This window comes from Cervus elaphus, chromosome 9, assembly GCF_910594005.1.
Source record: "Cervus elaphus chromosome 9, mCerEla1.1, whole genome shotgun sequence".
Lineage (NCBI taxonomy): Eukaryota > Metazoa > Chordata > Mammalia > Artiodactyla > Cervidae > Cervus > Cervus elaphus.
In genome coordinates this window covers 39,471,321-39,494,473 of record NC_057823.1, presented here as the reverse complement: position 1 = coordinate 39,494,473, position 23,153 = coordinate 39,471,321, and the positions used below count along the sequence as shown (strand labels likewise).

Genomic DNA, 23,153 nt, shown 5'->3' with positions numbered 1-23,153 from the left:
GCAGGGCCTGAAGCTTGTTTCTTTTCCACACTACTGATAAATGATTATATTTTCATCATAAGAGTGAAACCTACATCAAAGTATTACTGTGAAAAACTGAGATTGCCCTTCAGTTTAACCTTGCTTCCACTACCCACCCACTATGGGAACCCACTGTTTGGGGCTCATCTTTCCTTTCTTTTTTGACCTTCAAGTTTCAAATCAGAAAGAGAAAAGCCTAAAGATCCGATGGTGGTTCTTCCTCCCCATCCCACCTTTCCTCTTCTCTCCCCCTCCTCCCCTTCCCACCCGCCAAGCCTATGTTTAAATGTCAGAGCACCTATAACTCCGAGAAAATGTCTGACCATTTCCCATTTGTTGGGCTCCTAGATTGTAATCTCCCCATGGCCAGAGCTTGGGTTTTACTATGTTTTGAAGTCTGTTTACTCAGGGTGACTGAGTGGAGGAGTGGTAGGCTGCCTGGATAAACTGGGTTTGCCTTTTTCAATCTGGTTCATACTTGCTGCTACTGCTAAATCACTTCAGTCGTGTCTGACTCTTTGCGACGCTATGGACTGTAGCCCGCCAGGGTCCTCTGTCCAGGGAATTCTCCAGGCAAGAATACTGGAGAGGATTGCCATGTCCTTCTCCAGGGGATCTTCCCCACCCAGGGATCAAACCCTGGTCTCCTGAATTTGCAGACAGATTCTTTACCGTCTGAGCAACCAGGGAAGCAAGGGACATTGAAGGGACCCAGCCTCCAAGTAGAGACCCGGTCAGGTCACACAAACTCTGGTGGCCTGAGCTGAAGCCTCCAAAGGAAGGGAAATACGTAAGAAATGTACGGAAACAACATGGCCTTGTGGGGAAGACCCTGGACTTGCAGGAAGGATGCAATAAAGCGGTGGGTCTCAATGTTACCTCTCCAAGGCTCCTGATAACGGGGTTTCATAACACCCGCCGAGCCTTGGAGAAGAAACTTGTGCAGAATGAATCAGGAGGAGCCATGTTGCGCAGCGACCACCCCCTCGGTGCTCCTGAGATCCAGACTGCCAACCTGCAGTGACCCTGTACGCGCGATGGTCCCTTGGTCCGGTCTGCTTCGCCTCAGGACGCGGCAGGAGCCGCACCAGTCCTGTGTCCTGGAAACGCGCGCTGGTGGCCGCGAGCCGGGAGCGCGGCCCCGGCCCCTCGGGCTGCGCCGCCGTCCTGCTGCCGCCCTCCTGTGGCCGCTGCGAGGCGACCTCCGGCCGTCCTGCGGGCCTCCTCCCTCGGCCGGTGACATCACCGCATTCCCGTCCCGGCTCCTCCCGCCTTGCCGCCGCAGTGACAGGCGAGCCGGGCCCGGTGGCGGAGAGGAAGTGTGGGGCCGCCGCGCTGAGCCCGTCCCCGCCGAGGCCGAGCGGCTCCCCCCGGGGTGCTCGGGTGACAGTGCCGTGGCCGCCGGGCGCAGCGCGGGGCACGCGCCGGGCACAGCCGAGCACCAGACGGACGCTTCGGCGGAGACGCGGGGAAAATGGCTGATGACTTTGGCTTCTTCTCGTCGTCGGAGAGCGGGGCCCCCGAAGCGGCCGAGGAGGACCCGGCGGCTGCCTTCCTGGCCCAGCAGGAGAGTGAGATTGCGGGCATAGAGAATGACGAGGGCTTCGGGGCACCTGCCGGCAGCCAGGGGGGCCTCGCGCAGCCGGGACCCGCGAGTGGGGGTGAGTCAGCGCGGTGGCCTGGGTACTGGGGGTTGGGGGGGCGGATCTGGGGCTCGCACCCGGGGTCCTCGGCCTCCGGGCCCTGCGGTAGAGCGAAGAAGGCCTGCTGTGGCCGGCCAGCAGCGGGCCTGGGGCTGTATGTGTACCTGAGGGGGACCTGGAGAAGGAAATGGGGAGGGGGATCTTGTGGCCTTCCCCATCTGAGGCCCCGCCTGGGGCTGAGGATCTGGTGGCTCCCGGCATAGAAATTCGTCATGACATTTCATTCCCAAGCCAGCTCCACCACTGCCTGTCTCTGGAATCCAACGCAGCCCAGCCTCGAGCTTCCCAGTAGGCTGACTGCCCCGGGCTGAGCCCTGCGAGTGTGCACAGGACCTCAGACCTCCCGGAACCTTGGACTTAGCTCCCTCCTTCAGTTGGGAAAGCAGGAGGCACTCTAAGAACTTACAGACTTTCCTGGAGGATCACCTGCCATCCTGCGGTCACTGTTCTAGGCACTTTATTTAACATTTCATCATTTCATGTGCATTATAAACCCATTTCAGAGATGGCAGAAACAAGGCTCAAAATGTACACTACTGAAAGAACTAGTAAGTGTCAGAGTGAGGACTAAACCATTTCTCTCAGACTCTGAATCCTCTCCCCCTGGCCACATTGTCTTCCATATGCCAGGCTCTGAGTTAGACACCAGTATGGGGGCAGGGGTACAGAGGGCTTGAGTCAGATGTGATCCTGCCCTCCTGGGTTTGGAGAGGGTTTGGAGCTTAGTGGTTTTGCACAGGTGGTCCAGGGCTATTGGGGTTAGCTTCAGGCTCAGGGTTTGGGGCCTGGTCCTTGCAATAGCGTGTTTATCAGCAATGTTCCTGCTGTAGTTCTGCCTGAAAGAACAATTTTTTAAAGTTAAAAACTAGCTATCATTTTCATGGGCGCATCCAAAACAGCCCCTGTTTCCTGTTAATGTCATTTTAGTGGGGGTTTATGGGCCTGTTGGAATAAGTGGTAGCTTACATATTTAAAAAAAAATGTTTACAAGTAAGGCTCCTTGTAGTCATATTTGTATTCATTCAACATTTACTGAGCACCTACTGTGTGCCAGATGCACTGGGGATACAGATATGAATAAGACAGTTCCTGTGACTTGAGGGGCTTGAGCATCTCTGTATCCTCTTCCTGTGAGAAACATAACAAGCCCTTTGTCACATGTAAGAAACTGGAAGCCCAGAGAGCCTGAGTGTCTTGCCCAAAGTCACACAGCCGTGAGTGACAGACCTGAAATAGATCCCAGGCCTCTCAACTCTGGGCTCCACATTCTTTCAAATGCTGTGGCAGTCACCCTGGGAGGTGATGGGATGTGGAGGGGGGGGGGGGGGGGCGGTCTTTTGCTACCTAACCAAGTCAGCAGTGAATGTCTTCTGAAGGAGCAGCAGCTTCTAGCACTTTGGCACAGACCCTCACACACCCCAGGGAATTCCTAGAAAATATGGGCCCACGTCTTGAGACTACCAGCTTCCCCAGTCAGGTTGGCATGGGAGAGGCCCTGCTGGGAGAGCCCATGTCAGAACCAGCTAAGAGAGAAGCAGGGAGAAGTCAGGCACAGGGCTGCAGAGGTGGCTGGGGTTTGAACAGGCTGTGACCTCTCCTAGGACGGTGGGACTCCAGGGATTTATGGCCTGGATGGGAGGTTCCCTCTCTGGCAGGGGTGGTACAGGTTGGCCCCAGACCGGAGGTGGCAGGGAAAGAAGCAGGGACATGGCCCTCTGAGGGTCTCCTGGACTCAACAATCACTAAAGCTGCAAATGCTCAGCTGCCCTGCTGAGTGGAGCACAGGGATCTGAGAGGAGTTATGGGATTCGGCTCAATAGGTGGCCAGATAGGATAGAATTGATCTGACCCTCCTAGGTCTAGATGGTGATGAGTAAGTAATCCCCCGGAGACCGGTGATGAGTGCCAGAAGCCTGAATAAGTTGCAAAAAATGTGCCTTAGGCTGCTGGAAGCTGGACGGAAGCTCCTGCAGCCAGCACTACTCATCACTTCTCAGTCTTATCTCTTAAATGATGCCCTTGTGCTGAGTGCCCTGACTTTGGGGACAGGGGGAGCTTCCTGGATGGCTCAGTGGTAGAGAATCCTCCTGCAATGCAGGAGATGCGGGTTCAATCCCTGGGTCAGGAAGATCCCCTGGAGGAGTGCACGGCAACCCACTCCAGTATTCTTGCCTGGAGAATCCCGTGGACAGAGGAGTCTGGCTGGCTAGAGTCCATGGAGTCGCACAGAGTCGGACAGGACGGAGCATGAATGCGTGCATGTACCTCAGGCAAAACTGTTTACAGTAGGCCTGAGCCTGAGCTTCTTTGAGTCCCTCCTCTGGGGCTGGAGTTGCAGCCAGCCTGAGCAATAGATACTTTGTTTCCATTTATCAGCCTTGGGTAGGGCCCAGGAGGTTTACATTTTCACACCCAGATTTCTATGCGCCCTGCCTGGCTCTGCCCTGGACTTGCCCAGTCATTTCCTGGGCAAGCCCATTTTCCCCTGATGGGACTCAGTAAGCTCCCAGAAATGCTCTGGACCCCATCTGTCCCCGTCCCAAAAAAGGATTAGGGATCTGAGGGAAGTCACAACCACAGCTTATCCCTGGGACTCCTATCTGCCTCACTCCTGTTCTGCTGGCTTTGGGCTGTGGGTACATGATTCTTAACGTGCTGTGGGCTGGTCAGGACGGAAGCTCGTAATTCCGTGTGTGGGTGTGTGTGGATTCCCAAGGAGGCTGAAGCCTCATTTCCGAAGGGGAGCACCCATGGGACTGAGAGGCTGGGTTGCAGAGACTTCCTGAAGGACAGGGGGGGCCCCTGGCCGCTCCTGCGGTTGAGGGGTCTGAGACTGGGACTGGTCAGGGTGGAGTGTGGGAGGGGGCACAGCTTCGCCTCCAGAAATGCCAAGTGCACAGACCAGCTTCATGAATGGACCCTGGTAACTTCAGACCCTGTAGAGGAGATGCCCCTGGAGAAGACGCTGCCACTGATTTAGGGACCAGGCCACCCGTGCAGGAGAAACCCCATCTAAACGAGCAGGGAGCACAGCTGACAACTGTTGGTTAAAATCCATCACTGGTTGAAAACAAAATTGATTAGAATTTATATCTGCTGGGGATTTTTTCCATGGGGTTAAGGACCCCTCCCTTTAGTCCCCAAGCTGGAAGCACTGTCACTGTGACTCACGGCTCTATCTGGCTGGTGAAGTGTACTTGTCCATCTGGGGTGGTCTTGTACAGCCTCCCGCGGCTCCTGGCTAAGAGGCATTGCAGTTTCTGAGAGTCCTCAGGCCCTGCAGACAACAGCGGGCCCCCAAAGAGCAATTCAGCTTCCGTTTAGCCAATACTGACTGCTCACCCATAGGAGCTAGCTGAATGGGATACAGAGCCTGATAAGGGAATGCATGACCCATGGGAGGTCACAGTAATCATGTAAGAGGGTGGGGGGTGCTATATAGTATTTGGGGATCCTCCATAGTAGTTGAGACCTTCCATCAGTGCTCAAGGTAGAAGGGGAAGCTGTGGAGGGCTTCGCAGAGGAGGTGATTGGTGAACTGGGCTTTGGAGAACGACTGGATCCCCAAGAGCATTCTTTGGTGAGGGAAGTGGAAGAAAGGCATGGAATGTGGCATAGTGTGTTTGGGGAAGGCGGAAACCAGAAAAGGGTTTGTGGGAAGGACTAGTGGGAAGTGAGGCAGGAAAAATGGGCAGGGCCAGGTTGCAAAATCCTCATGAGTTATGGTTCAATGTATCCATTCAACAAATATTTATTGGGCACCTGTTGTGTGTCAGGCACTGTTGTAGGTGCTGGATCCCAGTGATGGACAAAACAAAGTCCCTGCCCTCCTGGAGGGCTTTCAAGTGGGGTAGACAGGTAACTAGCACGTACAAAAATAAACGTATCAGGCTGTGCTAGGTGATACAGAGAAAGTACTGTACGGGGGGGAGTGGGGTGCAGAGAACAAATGTCAGGGATGGTCAGGGAAGGCCTCTAATAAGGCAGTGTTTGAGCAGAGGCTGAAGGGCTTGAGGGAGCAGGAGAGCCTTCCAGGGAGAGGGAACAGCACCTGTCAAGTTTCCAAAGAAGGAGCAGACCCTATGGGCTGCCGTGGTCCACAGAAAGTGGCTTTCATTTTAGTTTGTGTTCAGTTTATTTTTAATTAAAAGAGTTATGTAGGTAAGTGTATGCTTTTCATCAGCCATGGCGGTTGGTTTGAAAGAGGTTTGGGAGAGGGTGAAATGGAGGCAGGGAGGCCTGTGAGTGGACAAAAGCCATTTAGTCCTTCTTTCTTTAGTGCGTTGATTCATTTGCTATTCAACAAATAGCTTCTGAGCACTTTCTAAGCCGTAGGTGTGGTACCTGGCTCTGGGGAAGACAGTGGGGAGGGTTTGGACACAGGTGTGTCCCTCTAGGTGCTCACTGCCACTAGTACCTGTGCAGGCGGGCCTGGCGGGGGGGCGGAGGGACCCCCAACTTTAAGGGTTCCTGCTGCAGCAGAAGTCACGGGAATTTGTGACTAATCGGGTGTCAGGGCAAGGGACGGGGAGGAGTCATTGTTGAGGTGAGGGCCGCAGTAAATCCTTCTGGGAGGGGCAGGAGGAGGAAAAACAGGCCAGGTGCTGCCTGGTAGGGGCTGATTCCTGCTCTCCCAGGTGAAGCCATTGCTCAAGGCACCTCAGGGACAAGCGGAGACGCGCAGTGCCTTCTTCCTGAGCCCTCGCAGACCTGCCCTGAGATTCCAGCTCCTCTGCTGGCTCACTGGGCATAGGCCCCATAGGTAATCAGGCCATTCCTAACTGTGGCTGAGGGGAAATTAATTTCAGGTAGGTGAGTAGCTATTACTGGCTGGTGACCTTGGGCAATCACGTAGCCTTTCTGGGCCTCAGTTTGAGAATCTGTAAAATGGGTTGATAACATACCTTGTGCCTTTCAGCACAAGGCTATGGTGAAAATTAGATGTGATAACAGCTATGAGAAGGCTTTGTGAACAGTCAAGGACTGAACCCAGGTTGTTTATGTGTACATGATGTCTGCATATGTGGAAGTCAGTACACACACACGGATATATAGAGAGGTTGGCTCAGTCGCTAATGTAGGACCCTGCTTATTATAAGCTGAGCAATGAGTAATGCTGTCTTCTTGTTCTCTTTCTATCAGGTTCTGAGGACATGGGGACCACGGTCAATGGAGATGTGTTTCAGGTAAGCAAGATTCTGTCCTCGCAGCGGGGGGGACTGACAGCCTGGGTCTCAGTAACTTTTTGGCCCCCATCATGGGTAGGAAGAGGGCTTCAAGTTCTGTTCATTGGGATGGGAACATTAAGAAAGGTTTTGACACTTTTTTTTTTTTGGTTGTGTAGGAGAAGGGGATGAAGAATAAGGACCACACAGATAGGGATCGATGGGGTATGGCCTCAGGTTGCCCATGGTAATGTCTAGCTTGCCAAGGAAGAAAGAAAGTGGCTCGCAGTGGCATGGACTAAAGGAAACACAGGGCCCTGCACGTGTTTGCCACTGGCAGGAGGCTGACCCCAGCGGTCATCTCTACCATGTCTGCGCATTTTCACTGCGTGCGACCCAGTTAAAAGAGATTTCACTTCTCAGAATTTTCCTAAAGAAATAGCTGGACAGAGACACTCAGATTCTTTGTACGATTATTTATAGTAGCAGACAAACTGGAAATCATCTACGTGCCCATTCTTGAGGACCTGGGTAGGTAAATTGGAAAACCATGCTGTTGTTACAAAGAGCAGTCAGAGCTTTCTGTATGGACATGAAAGGATGCCCATAATATAAAAAATCGAAAAGCAGCTTGCAGAGTAATATGCACAGTATGGTCCTGTGTTTTATTTTAGAAATACGTTTGCATGAAGATCTGAAAGGATGTGTACCAACTGTTGGCAGCGGTTAACCCCAAGGTTGTGGGAGAAGGGAGGGAGGGTAAGGAAAAGCTTTCACTTTGAGTGGTTTTAAAATTCTTTGTAATGATCTGTAACACACACACTCTCTCTCTCACACTTCCCCCACCCCCCGCCCCCCCCCCCCCCAAAAAAAAACCACAGCTAGTAAATACCCACTCCAGTATTCTTGGGTTTCCCTAGTGGCTCAGACCATAAAGAATCTGCCTGCAATGCGGGAAATCCGGATTTGATCCCTGGGTTGGGAAGATCCCCTGGAGGAGGGCATGGCTACTCACTCCAGTATTCTTTCCTGGAGAATCCCCATGGACAGAGGAGCCTGGTGGGCTACAGTCCATGGGGTCGTAAAGAGTGGGACACGACTGAGCGACTAAGCACATCAAAGATATTTCTAGTTAAAAACTTCTCTCCACACTCACCTAAGCCCCCTCCTTTCCTACATATACAGATCATATTAAAAGTACTTAAAGAATTTGGAACACAAATAGTATCCTTAGGACCCCACAGATGCAACAGTCTTCACCAGACGAACTTTAATTCCCACTGGACTGGGTCAATGACCCTTGACTGCTGCAGGATCTCCTGAGCTCTGCCTCATGGAGGAGCTGGCCTCCTAAATCCTCAGGGAGAACAAACAATAGTTTCTTATGTAAGAGGGATGGGCTGGTACCTTACACAGGGCAACTGGCCAAGTCCCATTTCTGGAAAATTACTCAACTACCGGCAAGCTAGAAAAGTTAGTCTCTAGGACTTTAAGAGCTTCGTGTCTCCTTGGGCCTGCCTGAGAGCTACAAATAAGCAGCACTGATGCCTGGTCAGTTAGGCAGAGCATGGAGACTCAGACTGCCCCTGTCCTGCACATACTTCAAAGGACTTGGCTTGATCCAAAAGGTCTGTGACCTAAAGTGGCCCTGGAGCTGGAGATATACTTGGGGCCATAGTACCTAGAACACCAGGAGCAAGATAATTTTCCCTTTCTACACATTAGCACCTTGAGGCCTTCTCCCATCCTGCCCCCTGGCCTCACTTTGTATTGAATGAATCTGAGAAACCCTAGGCTTCCTCCCCAATCTCAGTGGGAATTTTCTTCTCACTGCTACCAAGAACAACCCCAGGTGTGTTTATTTGTGAATCATTTGTGGGACACTTGGGTTGGATCCCTGGATTGGGAAGATCCCCTGGAGAAGGGAATGGCTACCCACTCCAGCATTCTGGCCTGGAGAATTCCATGGTCTGTATAGTCAGTCCTTGGGGTCACAAAGAGTTGAACACAACCGAGCAACTTTCACTTTCACTTTCATTTCACATCTGTGCCACGCTAGCATCCTTACAGGCAGGGAAGGGGGTCACAGATGAGGCAAGTCACTCAGAAGCTTAGTGGCCAATTTCAGGTTCATCTATATGTATGCAGTGTATGCTAAGTCACTTCAGTCCTGTCCGACTCTTTGCGACCCCATGGACTGTAGCCCACCAGGCTCCTTTGTCAATGGAATTCTCCAGGCAAGAATACTGGAGTGGGTTGCCATGTCCTTCTCCAGGGGATCTTTCCGACCCAGGGATCAAACCCTCGTCTCTTACATCTTGGGCTTTGGCAGGCAGGTTCTTTACCACTAGCCAACTGGGAAGCCCTCAGGTTCATCTAAATTTCTTGATCTGGTGCCCTTTGCTCCATCCCCTTGTTGCTGGACCAGGCAGGCCACAGGGGCCAGCTTGCGGGTGGGAAGCCCCTGCAGATTTCTCTTAGGATGGAGCACAGAGCAGGGTCTGACTTTCAAGGGTCCTGGACAGAACTTTCTTGCTACCTTACTTGATCTTTTCTGGAAGCCTGTGGGCCACTGGGAGCTTCCCTGGTGGCTCAACAGTAAAGAATCTGCATGCATTGCAAGAGCCACAGGAGACATGGGTTCAGTCCCTGGGTCAGGAAGATCCCCTGGAGGAAGGCATGACAACCCACTGCAAGGCAAGAACCCAAGTGTTCTTGCCTGGAGTATCCCTGGACAGAGAAGTCCATGGGGTTGAAAAGAGTCAGATACGACTGAAGCGACTTGGTACGCAACACGCACATGGGCCACTGCGGGTCCAGCTATGAACCTGATCCCCAACAAGGCCTAAGGATAAGCCTGTCCAAACCTATTCTAATTCTTTCTGCTGCTGCCAGGGGCAGGGAGAGAAGGCCCCAGCAGGACACCCTCCTCCTACACAAGCTCTCTTGCTTCCTCCACTCACGTGGCCATCATGCCCACTGAGCTACTTAGAGGAATCAACAGCTCAGCTCAGCTCAGCTTTAGCTGGTCAATCCCCAGGATCAGCTGTGCCTCATCCTCCTGGCTACCCATGGTGTCACAGCACGTGCTGGGCCAGCCTGGCCCCCGGAAGCCCTTGTGGTGGTCTCCAGTGTCCAGTGGAGGGGTCCCTCGGGAGAGGGGTGCCACCAGAGAGCCGGGCCGAGTCGAGCCCGGCCCTGATTGTCGCCTCCTGCCTTTTGGTCCCGGCCATTCCCAGATGCCTTCCCTTTCGAGCTTGGGAGGGGCTCCAAGCATTCCTGCAGCCCTGGGCGAGCCCTCCCGGGCTGTCAGGCCCCTGGCAGCTGACCCTGTTTCCTCACTGGGACAGTCTAGTGATTGAGGAGGAGCCCATCCCGTGACTCTTCCAGCCTCACTGCTCACTGGCAGGGGCAGGGCTGGAAAATAAGTCCAGATGAGTGGGTGAAGGGGAGCCAGCAAACAGCTTCTCAGGACCTCGTCTGCCTGCAGCACCGCTGTGTTCTGATTGTGGTGATGGTGCAGGGTGGCCGGCCGACTGATGGTGGGGGTCGGGGGGCTGCCGTGGGCGATGCTGCGGAGCCATGCAGCTCTGCCCCCTGCACATGTGCTGTCTCCAAGCCTATGGGCTACAGCGGTTGCAGGGCAGTTATCACATTCAGGCCCCCTTCACACCTGGAGTGGGATGTTGTCACTCCCATTTGACAGGTGACGACACCTATGGAGCATCCAGGAGGGGACTTCTTAAAGGTCGCACATCCAGTGAGTGGCAGGAGGGGACTTAAAGCCCAAGTCCCTCTGATGCTGTGTCCCAGGCTCTCCCCACGTCCTCCACATCGCTTTGCAGGCAGCCCCTCATTCCTTCATTTAGTCAGCTCACATTCTGAGTGCCATGCGCTGTGCTCAAGGCCTTGGATGTAGAGGCAAATCCAATGGCTGTTGGTTCTCAAAGAGTCCAAGTGACAGACTTGAAAGTCATGCAGGACAGCAGGGGCTCAGGTGTGGGGCTGGTCTCAAGAGCCAGGAGTCTGAGTTCTTACTGTACATAAAATGGAAGTATCAGTCGCTCAGTTGTGTCCGATCCTTTGTGACCCCAAGGACTGTGGCCCGCCAGGCTCCTCTGTCCATGGGGATTCTCTAGGCAAAAATACTGGAGTGGGTTGCCATTCCCTTCCACAGGGGATCTTCCCAACCCAGGAACGAACCCAGGTCTCCTGCATTGAAGGCAGATTCTTTACCATCTGAATCACCAAGGAAGCTATTCTGCATTGGGCACCACCCAAAAACTTTAATGGATTAACTCATTTCATCTTCCCAACACTCCTATCATGTAGGTTCCATTCATTATCCCCACTTTACCGATGAGGGGAAGGAGGACACACAGGAAAGTTTAATAGCCCTGGTTACACAGCCGGAAAGAGCTGGGACCTGAAGCAGTCTCAGCCGCTAGCTGCTGCACGGAAGTCAGAGAGGGCAACAGAAACGGATGCTGGAAGTGGGTTCCAGGCTGCCCAGGGGGAGGTGGGTGGTCCTGGCTGGGAGGACAGCTCGTGCAGAGGCACAGAAGATAAGATGCTCAGTCTGGGGCTGCTGCAGGGAAGGGTGTGCTGGGGGAGCCGGAAGAGACCACAGGTGCGGGCCGTGTGCCTGCAGGTGGGAGGCATAGGGGTGTAGGGGGGCGGAAACAGCTCCCAGCCAGAGCCTGTCAGTGGGCCACGTTGGTGGAGGAGGCGGGCTCAGCTTGACCGGGCTCTCCACTCAGAGCCTGGGGCACAGCCAGCTCTGGGCACCACCTGCTGGGGCCACACTGAGCCATGCCCCTGGATGTGGGGTGCAGCTGCTCCAGGCTACTCCCTTCAACCCTCCTAACCTCCCTCCGTCCCCAGCATCTACTCCAGCTGCTTCTACACCCGGACTGAGGCGCTGCGGTGAAGTCTGGATGGCATCAGACAATCTGGGCTTCATTTCTGTTTTTTCCCAGCTGGACGACCTTGGACTAGTCGCTGCTTTGAGCTGGATTTGTCATTTGTAAAATGGGGATGAGAAGCCCTCCCTTGCTGTCCCCACAGGTCTGTTGAGAAGAGTGCTCTGTAGCCTTAGAAGCTTCTTATCCCTGAGCTAGCCACTCAGTGAGCCAAGGAGGGTATGAAGGCAAGTGTGAGAGAGACAGGGAATGGGCCTTGGGACAGTGGGAGGACAGGGCACGGTCTCTAATCTTGGGATGGTAGACGTGTTAGGGAGGAAATCACGTGACACAGAAGTGACTTTGGCCCCTGCTGGCTATGTGTGGCTGGTGTGTTACACCCAGGAATTCAGTTTGAATTCTGGCTCTGCCAGTTGTTGGCTGGGTGACCTTGGGACTTTGAAGCTAGACTTTTTCCTACCTGTAAAACAAAGATAATAAAACCCACCATGAAGGTTTGTGAAGGCCAAAGAGAACCATTTAATTGAAAGTTCTTTGCAAGTTTTTAAGCACTCTAACCTGTGAGTCTTAATTTTAGGGCAGTCTTGAAGGAGATGGTGGGGCTTCCCAGGTATCTCAGTGGTGAAGAACCTGCCTGCCAATGCAGGAGACACAGAAGATGCTGGTTCGACCCCTGGGTTGGGAAGATCCCCTGGAGTAGGAAATGGCAACCCACTTGAGTATTCTTGCCTGGAAAATTCCATGGATAGAGGAGCCTGGCAGGCTACCATCCATGGGGTCACAAAGAGTCGGACACGACTGAGCACGCACGCACTTCTAAAGGAGATGGTGAGTCCTGAAGGACACCATGGAATGACTTCTACCCCTCCAGCCCACCTCTCTCAACCCATCTCATCCACACATGGCAGCATGTCTGTACTCACATTTTCCCAAAGGCACCAGCCTCACGTGGTCCTTACGCTGCCAACTCTTGGTCTGAAATGCCTTTCTCCTGTCTCTTCCCAGCCTACTCTGCTCCTCGGCTAGAAAGGTCGTGCCCTCCCTTGTCCCCCCTCTTTTCATGACCCATGTTATGCATGTACCCCAAGTCATGGTCTGCATTTGTGAGGAACTCCCTCTGCCAAGCTCCTGGATGATGGGCCAGCTTGTTCATCTCTGTCTCCAAGCATAAACATATGTTAATTCATTCAAGAGATGTTGAGCTCCTCTCATAGCCAGGCCTTCCCTGTCCTAGTTACTTACAGAGACAGTCTCTGTCTGCATGGAACTCACTTACTGGGGAGGGGTGGGGGGCAGATAGTAAAGAAAATCAGAACATGTTAGTTGCTTAGTCATGTCCGACTCTTTGCAACCCAAGGACTATAGCCCACCAGGCTCCTCTGTCCATGGGGTTTCCCAGGCAAGAAATACTGGAGTGGGTCACCATTCCCTTCTCAAGGGGATCTTCCTGACCCAGAGATCAAACCCAGGTCTCCCGCATTGCAGGCAGATTCTTTACTGTCTGAGCCACCAAGGAAGCCAGTCTTTTAAGATATCATGAGTACCAAGAAGAAATAAAATGTAGCACCTGAATAAACACATAGACACCAAAGTAACTGCACTTGTCTGCAGATGGGACATTCTATAGGATTGGGTAGAGGTCCTGGTAGCCTGGACTCAGGACAAGGTTGTTCCCAGAACGAAACAGGGTGGGGCTCACCTTACATCAACTTGTGATCAACTTGTGTTGTTGAGATTAGGGCCCTCGAAAGTCCCCTTGAGATGTCATGAGAGACTCTCTGAATTGAAGTATAATGCTGGACAGGGAGGAGGAATAAGGGTAGTGCCCCAGCTGCCCCACCCAAGGGTGGTCTGATCCAAGGAGCCAGGCAGCACTGCCTCGCCCTTGGCCTGCCCTTCTGTCTCCCCAAGGAGATGCAGCTCTTGTGTCCATCTGCGTGCTCCTCCACCTTGCTGCCCACAGCCCCTTGGACAGACACCCAGCACTTCCTCTGAACTGGCACATGCTGGTCCCAGGGGGATCTTCATCCACATGGCCACTGCTTGTTGAGCACCAGCTGTGTGGGCCCCATTGGACAGACGCTGTTGGGTGGGGAGAAGACATTAAACAACACTGGGATCCATGACAGTTTGACGAGTCCTTGAGCAACAGAGCAGTGAAAGGAGGGACAGGTTCATAGGGCTGTAAACAAGGTTCTGCCCTGCTGACAGGGATCTCCCAGTCCAGCCAGGAGACTCACATGGTAGAAGGCAAAGGAGCACGGGGAGAGGAAGGGCTGTGGTCTGCTTGGGGGTTTGGAAATACCCCAGAGCTGGTGACTTCTGAGCTAGAAACTTGGGATGGAATAAGATTTCATTAGCTGGGGGAAGGAGGGGAGACAACTGCAGGCCGAAAGCACAAAGGCGGGGCAGCGTGGGTGTGGGATGGGTGGAGACAGGAATGCACGGGCGGACAGAGGCCAGAGTGGGACTGCCAGAGATGGGCTGGATCATAAAAAAGCTCTGGCTCTTCAAGAACAGAGGGAAGCCCCATCCTGTCTGGGCTGAGCTCTCAGCCTGCCATGCTTGGAGTCCCCTACCCTGGCAGGCAGCCTGGACAATTGGGCAGAGCCCGGCCTGGAAGTCAGAGGAGGCCTGGACTCCAGCCCAGGTTCTGCCATGACATTGTGCTGTCTCTCCTGGCCCCAGTTTCCACCCTCTATAAGATGAGAATGAATAATAATAATAATTCTAGCTATCATTTGCTGAGCCATCGCTCCATGCCGGGCACTCTTGTAAATTTCTTACAAGTACTGTTGCATCAAATCCTCACACCAGCTCTTAGAGGTAGTTTTAGTATCATATTCATTTCAGATGAGAAAACTGGGGTCAAGCAAGGTTGAGTTCACACATGTAGCAGGGAGTAGAGATGGGATCTGAACCCAGATGGTCTGGTCTCCAAGTCTGAGTTTCCCATCACTGCACAATCTTAGCTAAGCCCACCCTGCCTATCTCAGGACTGTTCACTCAGTAAATAGTTACAGAGTACCTACTCTGTGCCAGGCACTGTGCTGGGTGCTGGGGACACAGCAGGGAACAGGGCAGGAAAATCCCTGCTGTCACAAATGTGACATTCTGATAGAGGAGACAGACAACAGACAAGTAAATGTATTATAAAGTGAGGCCATTTGGGCCTGTGTGTTACTGGGTGAATAAAACAGTGCTCAGTCGTGTCCGACTCTTTGTGACACCATGGACTGTAGTCTGACAGGCTCCTCTGTCCATGAGATTCTCCAGGCAAGAATACTGGAGTTGCCATTTCCTCCTCCAGGGGATCTTTCCCACCTAGGGATCAAACCTCAGTCTCCTGTGGTTCCTGCATTGGCAGACAGATTCTTTACAATTGAGCCACGTGGGAAGCCCACAGCTAACAGAGTGGAACTTTAATGATAGAAACACAGGGAACTCTCTGTGTGCCAAGAAGCAGTTGAAGTTCTTTACGCTTTTAAAACTCAGTTCATCCTCATAGTAACCCTATGGAGTGGGTGCTGTTCTGTAGCCCATTTTGTGATGAGGAAAGTCAGGCACAGAGAGGCTGAGTAACTTGCCCAGGGTCACAGAGGGGAAAGAGTGACTGGTGGAGGGCACCGCAAGTGCAAAGGCAGGCTACAGTCACAGGAGATAGTGGGCATGACGTGGTTTGAGATGTGAGGGATTTAAAGAAAACCGATGTGTAGGGTTTTCTTGCTTATAGAAATGACAACACTTTGACCCAGAAGTGGCTAAAGAATAAAGGGAAATCAGTGGCCTATGTAACTGGAAAGGAGTAGTCAAGGAGCAGAGACAGAGGGGCAGGTGGACAGGCTGGGTACACTGGCGTCTGTCTGTGTCCTAGGAGGCCAATGGTCCAGCGGATGGCTATGCCGCAATCGCCCAGGCGGACAGGCTGACTCAGGAACCCGAGAGCATCCGCAAGTGGAGAGAGGAGCAGCGGAAACGGCTGCAGGAGCTGGGTGAGGACGGGGCTGAGGCTGCGAGCTGGGCTGGGCCCCCTGACAGGGCTTCCCACTGGGGTGGTGGTTTGGGACCATCACCGAGGTCGGGTGGGAAGCCTGAGAGTACATGGGGCTCCTTAGTGTGGGAACTGGCAGAGGTCGGGGCTGAGGGGAGAAGCCTCCAGGGCAGCTGTGCCTCACATTCCTCCTGGAAAGCGGCTGCTCATTCACCTGTTGGGGGTCGCAGATGCTGCCTCCAAAGTGATGGAGCAGGAGTGGCGGGAGAAGGCCAAGAAGGACCTGGAGGAATGGAACCAGCGCCAGAGTGAACAAGTCGAGAAGAACAAGATCAACAACCGGTGAGCAGAGCTATCAGGGCGTGAGGGGGCTGTGGGGACATGAGAGGAGCCATGGTGTGGGGGACTGTCACAAGGATGGGTGATTTGATGGCAAGAACATGGAGGAAGGAGAAGCCAGACCCCCAGGGCTGTTTCCTCAGTGGCCTGTGGAGCTCAGCACCCTGAACGCTGCAGAGCTGGTGACTGTAAGCTCTCGCCTCCTCCCCGCAACAGAGAAAAGCGAGTCCACCAGTCGATGGACGAGGGTCTAGGACCCGCTGGAATGTGAGCCAGGTGACCCAGAACCCATTGGCCAAGAGCTGGACGGGGGCCCCGTGGCCACGGTTAGCATCACAGAGCGCACAGGCCTGGCTGGGGGGAAGAACTAATGCAGGGTTTTCCTGCTTCTCGAAGTGACAACACTTCAACTCAGAAGTGGCTGAAGAGTAGAGGGAAATTCGTGACCTATGTAACTGGAAAGGCCAGGGGGAAGCGGGCGGGCACAGTGGGCTCCGGCTGAAACGAAGTCCATCAGTGCTCACTTTTACTGTCTCTCAGCCCTGCTTTCCTTCCCCCCACCTTCACTCTTGGGCACACACCCCAGGGATGGGGCCCCAGGTGGCCGCCAGCAGCTCCAGACGCCTGCTCTATTTTCTTGGCAACTCCAGTGAAAGTAAGCCTCTCGCCCCCAGCAGCTTCAGGTGATCTGGTGTGGGGTCACGTGCTCATCCCAGGCCCAGCGACTGTCCCAGGAGCAGAGACTCTCTGATGGACCCAGATGGGGTCTCATTTCTTGGTTTGTGTGTGGGGTCCGATCCCACACAAACCACAGGGACTGGGCAGGGGCAGCTGATGCTTTACAGGACAATAAGGATGCCCTTCCCGGAAGAAGAAGGACAGGTGTTGGGCAGGAAAGACAGTGGAGACCCTCCAGAGAACCCCTTGCAGAAACGCTCTCTGCCCAGAGAGCGCCCGGCAGCCCCTGCCTTTGAGGCCGTGCCCTTGAAGGCACCAGACCCGCCAGGGAGGGGAAGGCTGGCTCTGGGAAGCTTCCAGCTTCCGTTTCAACAAGCTGCTGCCTGCCAGGCCCTGGGCTGGGCCCTGGGGAGGCAGAAATGAGAAGGACCGCATCTGTGTCCTCAAAGAGCTCAGCAGTGGGCAAACGTGCTGGGCTGGTCTCGGGAGCAGGGCCTCTGCAGGAAGGCTGTGGAAACAAGGGATGTGGGAAGCAAGGGATGTGTGCAGAGGAGTGGGCCTCTAGGTCTGGGGACCTGGGTTTTGGAGGACAACTAGGAGACCAGGACACAACATGATGTGAAAGAGGCCGTTGTCCTTTCTTTCTTTCTGTCCAAGAAAGGCTTGGGCAGCAGGGAGAGAGGCGGGAGGGAGGGCCGGAGTGAGGACTCACGTGTGCAGGGCCTCGAATGTGAGCGCTGGGAAGACATGGGCTGTGGGAGCCACTGAAGATTTGTGAACAGGAGGAGTAACAGGATAAGGGCTGAGTTTTAGAAAGGGCCCCCTCCTCGGGTGGGTGGGGGATCTCTGCTCTCCTCTCTGGGCTGTGGAGAGTTGCTGAGCCTTCCAGAACTGTGCTTCCTAACACGTCTCCAGCTGGAGGTACTAATGCTGATTTCTCTTTCTCTTTAACCCTCTGCCTGTCTGTCCACCTTGCCCTGCTGTTCTCCCCTCACCTAACCCCCTTCCCCCAAGGATCGCTGACAAAGCATTCTACCAGCAGCCAGATGCTGATATCATCGGCTACGTGTACGTGTCTCCTTTGCTCCTCTGCTGGGGCCCCTGTGTGCGGCTGGCAGTTTCTTGAGTCTCCCTGGTGGGGTATGAATGAGTGTGGCTGGGCCTGGGGCAGTGATCAGAGAAGGAGGTGAGCCCGCAGGGTGGACCCAGGCACCAGCCTTCACCTCCATCCCCCTGGCAAATGTGTCCTGAGCATCTTTGAGACAGATTTGCTAAATCCAAGCAGAGACAAGGAAAGAATGCTGGCCATCCTCAGGTGATAGAGGCAAAGGGCCAAGCAGCCCAACAACCCCAGCCCTGAGATGGCTCTCTGGGGTGGGAGGTGGGAGGTGGGGTGAGTCTTTTGTTGAACAAAACAAGCATGGGGTGCCTGGTGCTGGAGGTATAAAGCATGCCGTGCCATCCCCCACCTCCTGCCTGAGTGCGCTGTTCCTCTCAGAGCTCCAGCCTGAATTTGGCTGCGAGCCCCTGGTGAGACCACCATTGGCCTGTCTCACGTTCCTGGTTTGGGGTCTAGCCGGTCCTGTGCCTAATCACAGTTAACCCTAAACCAGCTAACCCAGTTAGCTGGGTGGTGTGTTAGGGATTGTGAAGCTGAAGGAGAAAAAAAAGCAGTGATGAGTGTCTGATGACTGCCTGGTGGGTATGTGCCAAATATTTGCTGTTCCTTGCCCTGGGTACGCCCTTGGCAGCCCTCTCTTGCTGTCTGGGCTAACCCTCCTCTCACAGAACCTGGGACACACCAAAATAACAGCCTTCCACTCCTTCCTCTGTCCACCCTCCTATTTATCCAGTACTTATTGGTGCTTACCCAGTGCCAATCTCCGGTCCAACAGGAATAATATGCACACAGTCCATCCCCTTAAGTTGCTCATGGTTGGAGGTGTGTTGTGATAAGAGCTGCTCACAAGGACACGCAGGGCTCCCACAGAACCACCCTCTGTGGGGGAAGCTTCAGAGATGCGGGACCGCCCCTGGCCCTTAAAGCGTGAGGTGGAGTTTGCTGTGTGGGGAGGGTGAGAAGAGAAGGGTGTCCTCGATGGGAAAAGCTGGTGGGGCAAAGACTATGAGAGGAGAAATACCTAGTGACCTGCAGTGGCTGGGGTTGGGGTATGGGGGGCAGGGAAAAAATCAGTTTGGAGCCACTTGAAGAAAGCCTGTAGTGTGATGTTTAAAAGCTCAGACCTGATCCTGAAGGTAGCGGAGAGCCATGGGAGGTTTCAAGCAGGAGAGTGGGGATGGCAGAAGGGCATTGGTGCTGGAGAACATCGCAGGGGGTTCTTTGCTCCCGTTGTGCCTGAAGAGGTGACTGCTGGACCATGAATCCCGCTTTGAGAGCAAGGTTAGAGGGGAGCCTCTTGACCCGGATAGCTCAGTTGGTAAAGCATCGACCTGCAATGCAGGAGACCCCCATTCAATTCGTGAGTCGGGAAGATCCCCTGGAGAAGGGAAAGGCTACCCACTCCAGTATTCTGGCCTGAAGAATTCTGGACTATACAGTCCATGGGGTTGCAAAGAGTTGGACACAACTGAGCGACTTTCACTTCACTTCACTTTTTGACCTGGAAGAGAGAGCTTCAAAGATCGCTCCCCTCAGCCCTGCTGGTCAGCCAGCTCCACTCAGAACCTTACATTTTCCCAAGCCCACACACACATGTTGTGTTGCTGGGTTCTCAGACCAGTGAGACGGATCAGCAAAGAAGAGACACTGCTTCTCACTTTATAGATTAGGAAATGAGCACCCAGCAGGGAAGCAAGATCCCCCGGGAGGGGCTGGGTCGCCTGAGCCAGGGCCGGCTCATCCTGGATCCCGCCGGATCACCTGGAGAGTGATCACCCGCCATCAGCTAGTGCCTAGCCCTTGGCAGAAATGGTCCTGCTTGCGATGCAAGGGGGACTGCTAAGGAGAGAGGGGCTTTAAGGACACTTGCTTGTCAAACAGAACACAGACCCAGCCCTCCCCAGCCCAGAATCCCTTATTGTCTTTCTCTTAATGACTCCCACGTTTAGGTTTTGTCCACAAAACTACATTTATTATACTTTATTTCCCCATTGTTCCTTCGTCAGTGGCTTCTGTAACTATCAGCCAGAACTTCTGATGAAGAAACGACCACTTTCCATCCTAATCTGATTCTAACCAAAAGCAAAGACTCCAGTGGAGCATTCCCCAGGCTGAGAGAATAGTCATTCTGTGCTAAAAAGAGTTCTGTAGTCAAATACGGGTGACTTGTTTTGAAGATCCTCTTTAGTTGATTCTTTTACACATTTTTGACCACAACATTTTCTGAGGCACACTCATAGGATCCAGAGGACCCTGAGGCAATGCCGAATCAGAGATTTCAGTTTGGTGGTTAGTAAATGTCCCGTCCAGTTTGGGGAAGTTTTGAAAATAGCTGAGGTATTACATTGATTTCTCCAAGGGCCTTTAGGTGTCAGGAGCCCCAGCATGGGAACTCTTTTTCCTTTTTTTTTCAATTGGAGTATAATTGCTTTACAATGTTGTGTTAGTTTCTGCCGTACAAGGAAGTGAATCAGCTACACAGTGGGAAATTGGAAAGCTGCATGTGAAAGAATGAAATTAGAATACCACCTAACATCATACACAAAAATAAACTCAATGGATTAAAGATCTAAAGGCAAGACCAGATACTACAAACAGAATACTGTGTGACATAAATCACGGTACTGTTCTTTTTGGATTGGTCTCCTAGAGTAATGGAAATGAAAGCAAAAATAAACAGATGGGACCCAGTTTGGGAACTCTTGATGGAGAGGTGATGAACAGAGAGTGCTGGTGCAGGGGTAGGCTACTTGAGCTTTGGTGACAAGGGAAAATTTTTCTCAGGAGGTAAGGCCCTCACTCAACCTGAATGACAAGAAACAAGCTGTGAGCAGGTCTGAGGGAAGACCTCAAAAAAGGCCCTGAGGCAGGACCCAGGGTTCCTCTGATGGCTAAGGTGTTCCTGTGGGCCTGAGGTCAGAGGTCATGGAACCGGGAAGGAGATGTCTTGGTAAAGTACCCCATAGTAGGCTGGGCAAAACAGCCTTGCTCCGTGGGAGCAGAGCATCACTGCTTCGGGGAAGAGAGACCGCTCTGAAACCTCTCTCCTGTCTCCACCTGCAGGGCATCTGAGGAGGCATTTGTGAAGGAATCCAAGGAGGAGACCCCGGGCACAGAGTGGGAGAAAGTGGCCCAGCTGTGTGACTTCAACCCCAAGAGCAGCAAGCAGTGCAAAGACGTGTCCCGCCTGCGCTCGGTGCTCATGTCCCTGAAGCAGACACCGCTGTCCCGCTAGGAGGCTGCCAGCAGCATGGCCGCCAAGCAGGGGCCCGGCCGGGCAGAGGAGGAGCAGCTGCTTTGGCCAGGGGGCGGCAATGCCTCCCACAGCTGCTACACAGCCTATTCCGTTCCTCCCCATCTCCCGGGGGCCGGGAAGGGGAACCCTCACCCCCTCACCCGTCATTCCCTCACGGCCCAGTGGCCCAGCCCCTCACACCTCTCAGTCCACAGAATTGTGACTGTCCTTCCTGATGTATTTTTTTTTCTTCTTGGCTTAAAGGGTGTGTTGTTAACTCTTTTTACACTTATTTATTATCATTCTCATTTCTCTGGAAGCCACAACTGGTGTCAGGGCTTGGTTTGTGCTTAGAACCTCCCCAGCTTCATGGACTAGAGAGAAGGTAAGGCTATTTCCCTGGTAACCCAGGAGCTCCCAGCTGGAAGTGAGGGAACCCATCTATGTCTGCTGCCTCTAGCTCCAGGAGGAGACAACCAACCTCTCACAGGATGCATTTACAACTTCAACCCTTTCTGATCGAACAAGCCTGTGAGATAAGGATTTTGGAGAAACAATCAGTGACTATACCTTCTCCCCCTTTAACAGAGGTTGCACACAGGTTACATTCAAGCCATTGTGATCTGAAGTGTTTAAAAAGATTTAATTGCCAACCGTATTAGTTTCCTAGAACTGCCATAACCACATTGTCTGGCTTAGAACAACAGAATTTATGTCTCACTGGTCTGGAGGTCATTAAGTCTGAAACCATGCTGTCACCATCCCTCTAAAGGCCATAGGGAAGGAGCTGTGTTCCTTGGCTTGTACATACATTACTACAATCCTGAGTTTATTATCACATCACCTGTTCTCTATACATGTCTGCTTTTGTGTCCAAACTTCTCCTTTGTATAAGCACACTAGTCATACTGGATTAGAGTCCACCCTACTGACCTCATTTTAAATTGATTACCTCTGAAAAGACCCTATTATCAAATAAGATCACCTTCTGAAGTACTGGGGTTAGGACTTTCAACTAACCTTTTTTTGGTGGGGGTTGGAGGGGGAGGAACAGCAACAAGTTAAAAATAGTGGCCATCCTCTCTAGAAGTGCCATAGCCCTCACCACTTCATGTCTGTTTCGTGTGGAGGCCAAGGGTCACCACACTTAGAATCTCTCTCTTACAGCTGAAAGACCATGGTGGGGGCAAGAAGCTTCGCTGGCCTTAGTCATACAGCTGGTATTGAAACTGATGGTGCCACGGATGGAAGGAAACAGAATCTGACTCAACACCTTAGGGATGACTGCAGAATGGCAACCCACTCCAGTGTTCTTGCCTGGAGAATCCCAGGGATGGAGGAGCCTGGTAGGCTGCCATCTATGGGGTTGCACAGAGTCGGATATGACTGAAGCGACTTAGCAGCAGCAGCAGATCAGGAACACCTGTTTTTGAGACTTTACCTGAATGAGAAACTCATGAGGTGCCTCTCCTTGAGTTTGCTCAGATCTCCAGTCTCCTTTTCTCCTTAACCATAAAATACTAGGTGCTGCCACAAATCATTGGCAAGCTTTGGGATTACCCTGTGCGCTGTTTCTGTTACATCAGGCTGTGTCTGTAAGCCTCAGTTTCCTGCCCTGTAAGATGCGTCAAGAACCAAGCTGGGATGGTCTAGATCAGCATTAAGTGTTCTCAGGAGGTGGTACTGGAGTCAGGAACCCAAGTGGAGGGCAGAAGCATGGCAGGGCTCATGGGAAGGAAGGTTTTCTACTTAAAGTTTGAAAATTGTTGGAAAGATCAGTCCCCACCCCTGACCCTGGCCCCCCCATATAACATCACTGTAGAAACTGTCTTGTTCAGTCGCTAAGTCATGACTCTTTGCTATCCCATGAATGTAGCACGCCAGGTTTCCCTGTCTTTCACTATCTCCTGGAGTTTGCACAAATTTGACTATTGAATCGGTGATGCCATTCAACCATCTCATCCTCTGTCACCCTCTTC

At 52.9% G+C, this 23,153-nt stretch overlaps 1 protein-coding gene across 2 annotated transcripts; it reads left to right on the top strand.

Annotated features, from left to right (window-relative positions):
* Positions 1–1,273: 1,273 nt before the first annotated feature.
* CLTB (clathrin light chain B) lies at positions 1,274–21,456 on the top strand. Of its 2 annotated transcripts, XM_043912329.1 has the most exons (6): positions 1,274–1,682; positions 6,867–6,910; positions 15,686–15,803; positions 16,033–16,144; positions 17,834–17,887; positions 21,003–21,456. In XM_043912329.1, the coding sequence occupies exons 1-6, from the start codon at positions 1,496–1,498 to the stop codon at positions 21,172–21,174; spliced, it is 687 nt and encodes a 228-aa protein (XP_043768264.1). In that variant the 5' UTR covers positions 1,274–1,495; the 3' UTR covers positions 21,175–21,456. The 2 variants fall into 2 exon arrangements, with proteins under 2 accessions (XP_043768264.1, XP_043768265.1); XM_043912330.1 differs by lacking the exon at positions 17,834–17,887 and having other exon boundaries at positions 1,276–1,682.
* Positions 21,457–23,153: the final 1,697 nt, after the last annotated feature.

What these genes read in the sequence shown, in the direction of transcription:
- CLTB (XM_043912329.1), top strand. Translation starts at nt 1,496, where the DNA reads ATGGCTGATGACTTTGGCTTCTTCTCGTCGTCGGAGAGCGGGGCCCCC. An exon ending in TCAATGGAGATGTGTTTCAG is followed by an intron (nt 6,911 to 15,685) that starts GTAAGCAAGATT and finishes TCTGTGTCCTAG; the next exon opens with GAGGCCAATGGTCCAGCGGA. An exon ending in GCTGATATCATCGGCTACGT is followed by an intron (nt 17,888 to 21,002) that starts GTACGTGTCTCC and finishes CTCCACCTGCAG; the next exon opens with GGCATCTGAGGAGGCATTTG.